Source organism: Arvicanthis niloticus, chromosome 6 (assembly GCF_011762505.2).
Source record: "Arvicanthis niloticus isolate mArvNil1 chromosome 6, mArvNil1.pat.X, whole genome shotgun sequence".
NCBI classification, from domain to species: Eukaryota; Metazoa; Chordata; class Mammalia; order Rodentia; family Muridae; genus Arvicanthis; species Arvicanthis niloticus.
Genome location: NC_047663.1, coordinates 21,547,918 through 21,560,364, shown reverse-complemented (window position 1 = coordinate 21,560,364; position 12,447 = coordinate 21,547,918). Strand labels below are relative to the sequence as shown.

At 51.2% G+C, this 12,447-nt stretch overlaps 1 protein-coding gene and 1 long non-coding RNA gene across 3 annotated transcripts in view; both read right to left on the bottom strand.

The window, feature by feature from the left end:
- LOC117710053 (signal transducer and activator of transcription 5B) overlaps positions 1–3,441 on the bottom strand; it is a 71,947-nt gene extending 68,506 nt beyond the window's left edge. The window contains exon 1 of one of the 2 annotated variants that reach the window (XM_076935791.1): positions 2,980–3,441. In XM_076935791.1, coding sequence (XP_076791906.1) covers positions 2,980–3,426 — 447 coding nt within the window. In that variant the 5' untranslated portion in view covers positions 3,427–3,441. The remainder of the gene's footprint in view (positions 1–2,979) is intronic. The other variant, XM_034504566.1, reaches the window with a different exon arrangement.
- Positions 3,442–7,245: 3,804 nt separating this feature from the next.
- On the bottom strand, positions 7,246–12,224 carry LOC117710479 (uncharacterized). The gene is made up of 2 exons (XR_004607057.2): positions 11,943–12,224; positions 7,246–7,709 (listed from the first exon to the last, which is right to left on the bottom strand). It is a non-coding gene; the product is annotated as an uncharacterized LOC117710479 (long non-coding RNA).
- Positions 12,225–12,447: the final 223 nt, after the last annotated feature.

The window sequence follows — 12,447 nt, the reverse complement described above, 5'->3', positions numbered from 1 at the left end:
GCCCAGGCCTTTGATCTCGGTGCTGGGGAGGTAGAGGCCAGGGGAGCTCTGTGAGGTTGAGGCCAGCCTGGTCTACAAAGCCAGTTCCAGGACAGCCAGGATTACACAGAGGATCCTTGCCTTGAAGAGATAAAAAAAAAAATGTATATACACACATATATATGTATATATACACATACATACATATATATTTTCTTCAGAAGAACTCAGTGATTGGAAGTCACTTGGAATTATCATCACATACCTTTAGAAAAATCCTCAAATGCTCAAACGACAAAACAAAAACAACTGTGGGTTTTGTTTTCTCTTTAGTGTGTATGCTTTGTAGGAATTCTACGGTCTTCTATACTCCAAATGAAAGGCAAGGCCGTCACTAACATAGTCCATACCTCCCGGCATGACTTCACAGATGCACACACCTTATAGGTTATTAGAACAGGGAGGCTTCCATTGAGCCCACTTTTAACCAACATCAGACTTAGGGATTTTTTTTCCTCTTTGGAGACCCTTCCTTTACTCTAAGGCCACATGTATCACCTGCCTATGTAACAAGCCAGAAGAACCGCAGCAAGTATACTCCTGATACAAACACAGACTGACTGTAGTATCACTGGGAGGAAAAAAAATTAAACATACACCAAAAAGCAGTAAGTGATGCTTTTGATCTTGAAGGGGTCCTTGTGTATAAGAAAGAGGAGGAGGAGGGAGGAGGAGGAAGAGAAATCAATCGAGACTAAGAAAATGGAGGTGAAATGAGAAGTCAGAGTCAATAGGAAGTGTTGGCCAAAATATTTCTGTTGCAATCCCCTGAGCACTGATAGCACTTGTTCACTCCCCCCCCCAAACACACATCACAAAGTATACTCATAACTATATCCATTTCAAACTCAACACAACGTATATCAATAGCTTCTTGGCAGAAATAAGGGAAGGTAAGAGTCAGGGGGGTTGCTGGGTCTGCAGCAAAGATTTTCAGAGAAATTGAACTCTGAGTTATGCAATCACCAAGCTGCTGGTGGCAGAGATCAACTCTTGTTTTTGTCTCCTTTCTGATGCGAGAAGAGGGGTGGGGGTGGGGAGGTGGGGGAGGGGAGGGGGAGAAGAGACACAGAGAGGCTTTTCCATTAACCTATAAGGTGTGTTCAACTTCATGTTTGAATTTATCATTCTCCAAAGCCTGCAGAAAACAAGCCATCCTCTGGTGACACCTGGCCAGGGGGTGTGCAGGTGTTTTAACTGGACTCTTAAAACCAGAAGCCCCTTCCTGTCTAGTGCTATCGATGTTAACAACTGTATTCCTTCATAAAATGGAGGTTGCTACCAAGAAAACACATAAACAACAACACGGAGGCCAAACAACAGAATCCCCCAGCTGAAAGGGCTCAAAATCAACTCAGTGTTCCCAAATGAAATGAGAGAAACATGAAATAAATAATGCATAAATAAAATACAGCCGACAGACACTCTGAACAGCAAACTGCAAAAACAAATGAACACTAGCAGAGCAACGTGTAAGAGGCAAAGCACCATATCCTGACTGAATGAAAACCAAATTATGTGAGATGATGCAGACTCCACAGCTGAAAGCTTATTACAGCACCAGCAGCTATCCAACCGATTTGGAAGCCCAAGATACAACCAGATGATAAATGCTACTACGACAAGGCCACCAGCCCAGTGACACACTAGCCCTTTCAAGGGGCACTTCTCTGAGGATACTCCAACGACAACCTATAGAATCTTACTGAGGCAAACATCTACTTCACTGCACAAGATGGGTCCTTGAGGGTGTGAGTCCGTAAAGTACTAAATATAAACAGACTTGTGACCTGAGCTGGCAGCTAAGTCCATCTATCTGGGCCTCAGTTTTTACAATAAAAGAATGTAGTGTAACCCCAGGAGTGGCGGCTTCCTAAATCTAAGATTCTATAAGCCAGTTTGCCACTATTAATTTAATACAAGTTACGACCCTCAGCGAGGCAAGCACACAAGTGTGCATAGGTTCTTGAGGAAACAAACGGTATCTCTTTTTGCCTTTAAATCCTTATGGCTCTCATTAATCCCAGGTTTCTAACCGCTGGCGATTCTTTTTCTTCTTCGCCTTTTCCATCACTGTTGGCTACAAGTGTTAGCAAACGCCTCCTGCTCCAGACAAGTTTTTTTTTTTTTCTTTGATCACTCTGACCATCTTGCCAGATTCCTTTAGACTCAGACCAGCTTCTCTGATAAGACAGCTCTCTTTCCGACTCCCCATATCTACCCCCGACACCAGGATCACTTTTTTTTTTTTTAAAAACTCTTTAACCTTGGCTAGGAAAAGAAAAGATAGGAAAAAAGAAAAGGAAAGAAATTTAAAAAAAAGAAAAGAAAAGAAAAAGAAAGAACAGCCCGCATCCCACCACCACACATTGAAGCCCAGGCCTGGCAGGTCCTGATGTGGGATCCCGCAGCCCAGAGCCTTATCAAAATGTTCGTATTTGTTGTCTTGGCTCCATATAAGGCGCTATTTCTTGAAGCTTTGCTGATACCCCCCACCCCACTGGGTACCTTGGGCTCATCTCTTTCCCCAGCCTCGGACAGCCCCACTTTGAGGGCATATAATATTAAGAGGGAAAACTGGGAGATAGCAGGGACTCTTCAGAAATGCAACAGGAAGGTGTGAGGCGGCCGACAGCAGTCCCCTGGCTCCCAGGGGATCCGCTCTGTCGGCGTCCCTCACACACCCATCGTGACACACACGCGCCAATACTTTCCACGGCATCCACAGCACCCTCCGCCGCGGCCTCCGCGTGCCCCCTCACTACCCCCCGCCAGCGCCCCGGGCCCCTCTGCAACCGCCCGGCGCGCGGCCCCCGCGGCCTCCCCACGGCCCCGGAGCGATGGCGGCGGCTCGGCCCTGCCCAGCTTCTAGGCAGCAGGAGCACGGGGCCCCGCCCGGGCTCCCCGGGCCCCCGGCCCCGCGCGGGGCGCAGCTCCTACCTCCTTCTGCCCCACCAGAGCCAGCGGTCTCTCCGGCCCCGCACGCTCTCTCGCGCGCCTGCTCGCTCCCTCCCAGTGCAGGACCTCCGCGCGTCGTCGCCGGCGCTCGGTCCCCGCCCGGGGTGACGGCTTGGGCCGCCGACTCTCCTCCCGCCGGGGCCCACGGGGGCGCGCGCGCCGCTCTCGCGTCCAGGCTCCGGGGACGCGCGCCCGCCCGTAACCCCGAGCGCGCCCCGCTTCCTGGTTCCTGCCCGCGCGCGCTCCCCAGCCCCGAGGTCCCTCCGCGCCCCCTGTGCGGCCGCCCTGCGGGGCCCCGGAACCCCCTGCGCGCAGCGGGGCGCGGGAACGCGCTCGGCTGGGCCTGCGCCGCGCGCTCCCGCTGCCGGCCGAGCCCGCGCCGGGCCGTCCTGGACACCCTCCCCCGTGAGGCCCCCAGGCCCCCAACATAGGCTGCTTTGTTTGGGTGGGGGCGACCCCCGTTCAAGGGCACAGGCAGCGGTGGTCTTGGAGATTGGGACACCTCTTCCGCGGCCCGCCCACCGCCCTCCCGCCGGGAACCAGGCCCACGTTCCGGGTCCTCTAGCTCTCAGGCCGAGGGCAGAAGTCCATAGTAGCCCCGATCAATAATTATCCCGAGCTTGCTCCCCGGAGGGAGGTTTAAACCAAGGCCCTTGTCGCACTACCCCGACGGGCACAGGCAGGACCGGGCCAACTGGATCGGTGGGCTGCCCCTGGGTGAATCTATGGGGCACAGGGAGCCGCCTTCCTCCCTGGGAATTTTTGTTGGTAACTAATCATGGTTATGGGAATGACAGGTTTATCGAGGGCCGTCTAGGTTCTCTCCAGGGGTAGAGGGTCTCTACGATCCTTTCCCCAATGTTGGGGAGGGGTTGCTGTATGTGTGAGAGAAGGCAACCTGAGTCACCCACTCTCTTGCGCTCCATCTCCCGAGCTGGCCAGTGGTTTCCCTGGCAACACTCCAAGGGCCAGCCAGGCCAGCCCGGAAGCAAGGCACATCAGTGGTACAGAAACTCCAGCTGCAGAAACCTCAGCTGCAGGGGCACAAGAGGGAGGACCCCTTCCCAGCCCTGCACAAACACACAGAACGTCTATTCCCTACAATCACCTACAATTTGTTCAGCTGAAAATTTTCCTAGCCAGGCAGGACCAAGAGGCAAGCTCTTCCATGATCCTCTCCCCAGCAGCCTTCCCAGGCACAAAGGTTTTGGGGTATTAACTGATCACAGAGCCCTTCTGCTCCTGCCCCACAGGCTGGGCCAACACCTGACACAGTGCTTGGCACAAAACAGAGGGAGAGACCTTGGAGACTGGGCCAGGAAGCAGGATGGAAATCAGTGTCCCTGGGCTTCCCCCACACCCCACCCCCCCGCAGCCAGTTTAGGACGAGGTAAATCTTCAAGGTACATTTCTCAGTTCAAGCTTTCATAACTGCATGCTGTCCCCTCTTCCAGGACACACCCCTGGCCTTTCGGTGTGATGCTTGCTCTAGGGCAGTGGTTCTCAACCTTCCTAATGCTGCGACCCTTTAATACAGTTTCTTCATGTTGTGACGACTCCAACCATAAAATTATTTTCGTTGCTACTTCATAACTGTGAATTTGTTACTGCGGCTTATCGTAATGTAAGTAGCTGTGTTTTCTAATGGTCTTAGGTAACCACTGTGAGAGGGTCCCTAGATCCCCAAATGGGTCTCAACCCACAGGTTGTCGCTCTAGGGCCCAGAATCTAGGCAGTAGAACTGTTACCCTCCTGTTTCTCACCACACGCTGCATACCATGTCTGATCGCCATACCCCTTGAGTTAAGGAACAATTTCTTGTTAGCCTGTGTCTCCTCCAAAGGCAGACACAATATCCTGTTCACCTTTAAATCCCCCCACCCACACCCAGCCCTGTGTAGACACCCAGTAAATACGCTATACCCTGGAAAAGGAAACTGCAAGGACTGTGTACATATCAAGAGCACAAGGTCCAAAAGCAGTCATACCATTGTGAACCTTTTTCTGCCTTGTTCTCTGTTTTCACTACATAGCAATGTCAATACCGTCTACTTCATGGTGTCTTGAGAATCAAGTGAGCTGAGAGAGGTGAGATACTTCAAACCCGCCACCCACTATACTTATGTTAACTATTATTGTTATTAATAAGAGCTAAGATTTAAACTTCTCTTCCTGAGATTGGATAAGGTCTAGGACTCCAGTCAGTTACCAAGGTTGGTTGACCAACAGCATCTGAAAGGGCGCCACTCCAGCCAAGAACACCACAGCACATCTCCGACTGCTCACTGGGTAGCCTGTGTTTGGAGGGAGGCACAAAGGATGGAATGTTCTGTGGCTATCTCAGCAAAACAGAAAGCTGTCATTCTGACAGGAAGAAAGGTCCATCAGCTTCCTCCCCGTTTGAAAAGGCAGATAAGTCCAGATACCTCTTCTTTGGATCATAGGACCATACTGCTTCTATGTTGGGAGGACACCAGTCTTAGATACAGAAAGTGCTGGAAAGAAATTGAATAGAAAAGTAGGATCTTGGGAAATTCCAGAAAGATCCCTGGAGGTGTAGAGATGACTACTGGGGGACAGCTCTCAGTCCATTCTGGCCTGGCCAAGAGAGAAAGAGACTGCATGGAAGAGCCCCAAGGCCTGGCTCACAGCCTGTGGCCATACATCCTTCCTGTTCTCAGCCAGGACTAACTGGAACATTTTTCCTTCATGCTCGTGGATGACCATGTGGCTGCCACAAAGAACAGCCCCTTCATTTCACATGTTTCCTTCATAGCCACAGGGAGATCATGAGACTATTTTCTTGAAATGTAATTGAAACCACAACCACCATCCTCTTCAGCCAGAGACCCATGTTTATGTGGCTTCCCTGTGAATACTTCTCTGGATCCCAGGAATCAGACTGGCCCTGGGGATTCACCTGTCACACATTAGCCAGGGAAGGGCACTCATGGGAATTTCCCTTCTATGGTATGGAAAGAAGTCAGATCAGGCCCTTAGAACAACAGAGAAGGCTAGACCGTTAAAAGACAGGACAGGAGAGACCACAGAGCTCTAGGACCCATGGAAGCTGTCACAGCCAATGCCTTGTGAGGGGCTCTGGTGCTATGCAGGATTGCTTCTGCCCAAGATTAACAGCTAGATTTTCATCCAAATTTCAGCCTACGTTGTCAGTTTATCAGCTATGTGTCCTTGCTCAAACTGCTTGATGTCTCTGAAAGCCTCAGTTCCCCTTATAGATAAGTCAACATTAGGGGATGAAGTGAATACAATCTTTCAGGGTACATGCAAGACTCTAATAACAGTGGATGTCCTACCAGAAGCGACATGAAGAACAGGGAAAGGAGACCCCAATTGTTCTCTGTCCTTTTGAACCGTGCCCCTCTTATGTACAATATTAGTTAAGTGGATGCTTTTGTTTTTAAAGGAAAAAGGGAATGTGACTGGGTGTGCAGAGACAGCCCTGAAGTCCCAGCACTTGGGGAGCAAGAGCTGGAAGATCATTGCAAGTTTAAGCCTGGCGGTGGCGGGAGGGGGGGCGGGGGGCGGGGGGGAAGATTGCCTGGTTTAAGGAAAGGTATGAATAAAAGTGCTTTCTTTCCTTCTCTCAGCCTAGACCCAGCCAGACTGCTGGGTCAGGAGGGAGCAGATTTTTGCTGGGGGGAGGGAAGGGTTGGGAGGGGTAGGGAGGGACTTAGAGAGATGGAGGTGTAGACCCAGGCAGGACTCACCACCTGGAGATTCTCAAGCACTCCTATCTGGCGCCTGCGTACCTCACCTATCTGGGCACGCTTCCAGGAATAGTTAAGGGGTGGCTCTCTGGAAAGCTCAAGGGCCCCCATGTCTCCTGGGACAGGGTCACCATGCCCTCTACACCCAGAGTCCTGAGGCGATCGTGCATTAACCAACGGAGGGTGTGACTGATGTAGAGGAAAGAACAGTGCCAGCACAACCAGTATCTTGCCAGCTTGCAGGGCAGGTTAGGAACTCAAAAGCCAGCCCAGCAGCAGGCAAAGATGCTGCAGCAGCTGCTGCTGCTGCTGCTGCTGCTGCTGCTGCTGCTACCGCGGGCTGGAAAGCAGGTCAGTGGGATGTGAGCAGCCTGAGGCTGGGACTGTGAAAGGCAGAGCCATTGTGGGACTCTGGGTTAGGGAGAGTGATCTAGGATATACCCTGAACTTGGAGCTCCAGGAAGCCCTGAGCTGTCTTTGGAGCCTTCTTGTCCAATAAACATGTATAAAGCCTCTGTTTTGAATAAGCAGTAGAACACAGTCTTTGAAAGAAAAGAACAAAACAAAACAACAACAACAACAACAATGGATTAGGGCTATAAGAAGGAACACACAATACACGTGGGATGCACAATACACATAGTGCCAGGCACCATAACTGAATCTTGATTGGTTGGTTTGCTGGTTTGTTGAGACAGGGTCAGCCCTGGTGGACCTCAAATTCACTGCGTAGCCCAGGCCATTCTGTCTCAGCCTCCCTGGTGCTAGGATGGCAGGCATAAGGCATTCTTCCTGGCCTTGTGTCTGAGTCTTAACAGTATCCTGACAGATGGGTCTTGCTGGCCTCCTTTTGCGACGAACCGAGGGCGCTCAGCTCTGAAAAGTTGCTGAGGTTGCACGAGATCACATGGCAGAGCCAAACTTCGTATCAGGCCCATATAACTCCAAAGACTTTGTGTTTTCCTCTAGATCACCAAGACTCTGTGAACAAATAGAAGGGTGTCAGCAAGGGGCCAAAGGAGCATTGGTATTCCAGGTGGGTGGATGGAGAGTGAAGGCTTCGGGCTGAGAGGGCATGTAAGGGGATTGGGGTGGTGGAAGGCCAGGGTGAAGAAGGGAAAGCCCATGCTTGGGACTGAGCTCAGCAGTACACAGAACCCAGGCCCAAAGCCAAAGGTTTTGGTCTTTTTGAGGTTATGGTCTCCATTTGTTCCTGGGACCATTGAGCCCTAGTTAGAAACTTGGAGCACAGGGAGCAGACAAGGACAATGTGGGTGAGTTGGAGACTTAAGAACTGGGGAACAATGAGAAACAGACAGTAAAAAAGAAAGCCCCTGGGGTCATAACGGGAAATGGCCACCGCACTGGAGAGTGGCAGGGAAGGAGCCCTCTCCCACATACCCTCAGAGGACTCGAGGTCAGGTACAGGCTGGTCATGGCACAAAAGAGTTCTTGTTGAGCTGGAAGGAGGGCAAACTAGCTCAGCGGGAAGAGGGGACGATAGTCATCAGGGTGAGAACACAATGCCAGGCTGGCCTGCTCAGAACCGTGGCCAACCCACTCCTGCCCTTTCCACTCTCTCCTGCCGTGTTCCTGGCCTATGCCTGCAAAGCACAGGTTTCCTCCTGTCCACCTGGCCAGAGAGAAGATGGGCACCCAGTATTGTATCTACACCCTCTTCTGAGTGTCTAGAGTACCTGACCTGCCAGCCTCTCCTCTGGATAGGTGGGCATGGCAACTGGCAAAGAAAGCAAGCTTTCCACCCTCCACTGCACCACCCAGGCTAGTCCCACATCCTCCCTCCCTTCCCTCTATTCCCAGAAACAAAGGACAGTCACTGCGCCTCCGGCAGGGTAGCCTTGTGTTCTCTTGGTGAGTTCTCTGTAAATTGACTTCTCTGAAGAGTGTTAGGGACCAGGGGACAGAGGTTGAAAGGGGCTTCACCCTAATCCTGAGCCTCCTTGCCCTTCTCAGCATTTACAGATAACACACACACACACATACACACACACACACACACACACACACTCATTCCCCAACTCCGATTCTGGCCTATTCTGGCTTCATGGTCATTAATAGGACAGCATTTCTACATAGAAGTAAGGTAGGTGCTGAGCACTGGTCAGGCCAAGGCCGGAGGCTGGAACAGTTGTAGACAGTCCAAGCAGAACTCGGATAGGTGACGGAGAATGTTTAAGAGCCTTAGGGGTGCCTATTCTCTCCTTCCAGCCACAGGACACAAACACTTCCTAGGACACATCTAATTTTCTTGGGAACACCTCTCTGGCTTTCAGGTAGCAGAAACTCTTCTTGAAGAGAAAGACGGAGCAGAAGAAACAGGTGATTCTGTTCCACCTGCCTAACCCAGGCTCACTGAAGCCAAGGGAGACTTCGACCTCTCTCTGTTCTCCCTACCAGGTGCTTTGCAAGCCTTTCAGACTATCCTGATGTCTGAGAGCAAGGCAAAAGGGTCACTTAGTATTGTCTTTCCCTTCTCCATAAAGTTAAGCCCACCTTCACACAACACGTAGTCACCTGGACTCACTCTGTACAACGGGGTTCGGCTTAGTGTGGGGATACAGGAGCTGTGATCAATACCAAGAACCACCTGGGCTAGATCAGCCAGTGGAGATTCTTTACTCTCTAAGTATGCCCTGGGCTTAGAGGTGGTACAACTAGGGAATGGTCACCGAGACCCTGCCCGCAGGCTGTTGGTGGCAGCGACCATATACAATACCAGATGTGTGGCTTCAGCTAGGTCTCTTTCATGGATGAATCACTGGGATGATCCCAGCCCTGCCTTCATTCAAGCTTGGCATAAATGTGCCATGATTCAGGTCAAGATGGGTGTGGAGGGAGATGTGTTCCTGTGTGATTTGGGGGCATGTGTGCATGTGTATGTGTACACATGTGTGTATGGGTATCCATGTGTGCATATGGGCACGTGGAGATCAGAGGTCAACCTCAGGTTTCAATCAACCTCAGGAGGTGTCCACCCTGCTTGTTTAGTTAGGATCTCTTACTGGGACTTGGTAGAGTTGATTAAGCTAGGACGGCGGGACTATGATTCCCAGGGACCCACTTGTCTTCACAGCCCCAGTGCTGAGATTACAAAGTGCATGCCACCATTTTGAGCTATCTTGTGTGCTTTTGTTTTGAATTCCTCGCTTACTCCAACGAATACCGCAACCCAAAATTGGGGACGAAGCATTATTTTCAGAGGCAAGAGACCAGTTGCTACTTCCATGTCCACCCGGGTCCCTAGCCATTTCTGATCTTTCAAATTCCTTTCCCCGAGGATTCAGTTTTCTCCCTTAGAGCCTGGTCCCTTAAAACCACCAGGGTGCTCTGTGATGGGAAACAGCAGAGACCAAACCAAAGGACTGAAAGCAAACAAAACAAAACATAACAACAAAACAAAATTTGACACTTCCGGGTAGTATTATCCAGGGTCATACCCACGGTCACTTCTACCCTCAACCCAACTCAACACCCTCCCTCCTTAGCTCCCATCTTGAGAAAGCCGTAGAGTTGCCCTCCTCCCCATCTGCCCATCGTGTCTCTTCGAGAGAGAGAGAGAGACATAGAAAAGGGTAGAACTGAGCTGTGAACGATGCAACCAGATGAACTGGCAAAATGTCTTAGTGGGTAAAGGCACTTGCCAAGCAAGTTTGGCAACACATACACAGTTGATGGAGAGACATTATTCCATGAGTGTTGTTCCCTCCACACAAGGGCACATGCACACAATAGTGATAAGAAACAAGAAAATGATGTTTAAAGATACAAGGATTAGGAGCCTCAAAATGGCCCAAAGAGGAGAGAGCCAGAGGCAAGCCAAGGAGCCAGCCATCTGTGGGTCCTGGTGAGGCCTGGGGACATGAGTGGACTCTTCAGACTCTTCTACAGTTCTGCTCGATGGAACCTCCATACTAGCTTTTGAGTAAGCAGCTAACCAGGTTCCCAGCAAGCCAAGCCCAACCCAGCCAGATGTGGGAGCCCCAGACTTCTGCGGGTCCTGGGGGAGGGGTCTGGAGAAGTCAGTGCCTGGAAATGGGTGTTCAGATGGTGGGCATGACCAGCATGGTTCTCTGCCTATAGATAGATGTTGCTCAGAGAACTTGGGAAACTTAATGAATCTGCTGTTGTGTCCACGGTGAAAGACTGGGGGACACAGGTGCCAAGTGGGATCCAGCTATCATGAGGCAGTGGGCTTGGATCTGACACATAGGTTCCAAGAGTCTGGTCAAGTCACTTCCCCTATCTGGCCTTTTATTGCTCCCACTGGTATAATCACCTTCACGGCCACTGCCAGTTTTCCTTGTTGATGCTCGCCTGGAGCCGAGGGTCTAACTGGCTCCTATCCAACTCATTGTACAGACCAGAGGAGGGAGACAGGGAAAGTTGTATGCTTCCTATTCCCGAGCCCCTTACCCTATCTGGTCCCAGCAGAGCGTCTGAAAAGCAAGGTACCTCCCATCCTCCGGTCCTCCTTGCAAACTCTCCCCCCACCCCAACCCACACCTCAGTTTTCAATTCCTTTCCTCGTGATCCTGCCAAGTAAAGTCACTGTGACCACACTCAGAGGGCGGGGACAGCCCAGACATTTCAACTTCTGCAGAAAAGGTTCAGGTTTTCCCCACCTCTAAAGTAAAAAAGAGTAAAAGAGGAGATCGAAAGACCAGAAAGAAGGATCAGGAACTAGGAATGGAAAGAAAAGGTACAAGAAGAAATTAGTAAGAGAGGAAGCCAATTAAAATGATCCCCCCAGGACACTGGGTCTTGGCCCAGATGGCCTGTGAGTAGGCAGCCAGGCTGGCCCCTCCTTTGGTACTGCCCATGCCAACTGCCAGGCAGAGAGGAGGCCCAGAGGAGAGGGAAGCTGGGCAAAGGGGATGGCAGACTTCCAGCCTGGCCTTGTCCAACCCCTGGGCCTTGAGGGGGAACTCTTAGGGATGGGACTATGATCTAGGCAAAGCTCCAGGGAGCAGGTCTGCTGTCATGGCAAAGTCTGCAGGCAGATGTGAAGTTAGAAAGTGCAAAATACCCCTTCCTGGGCCTTTTTAAAAGGCAGGACCAGCTTCAGATGTGACCCTTCTAGGTGACTAGACAGACTGAATCGTTTGTGGGTCACAGTCTGCTGATGAGACTGTGATGTGTCCACAGTGTGGTCCTGGGCAGGCCCCTTCTCTTCTCTGGATTGACGTTTCTTACCTGAAAAGGTCGGAAGAGGGTGGAGAGTTGAAACATGATTGCCAAGGTCTTTCTTGCTCCTGCTTTCAGGGGGAAGGTCATGTGGTGGGTGGAAGTCATGCAAAGAGAGAGATCTTAGAGGTGGGCTTGGCTTCTCTGGAATCCCCAGTCCTTCTAAAGTATTGACTCTGCAGGGATAGAAGCCACATACACCCTTACCTGAAAACACACACACACACACACACACACACACACACACACACACACACACACGGAGGCTGCACATCATATTCTGTAAATTAGAGACAGAGTAGTTGACGTCAGAGGTAGGAGCTATCTCTAGGTAGCCCTCCGCCCCTCCCCCCCACCCCTTTTAAGAGATGATAACACTGTTAGGCCCTAGTTAGGGATTTTCAGAGTTCGGGACTTCCCGGCACCCTCTGGCTGCTCCAGCTCAGCTGTCCCAGGACGCTCCTCCCTCATTCCCCACCCCACCCCCGGAGCCGCAGGAGAGGATAGATCGGGA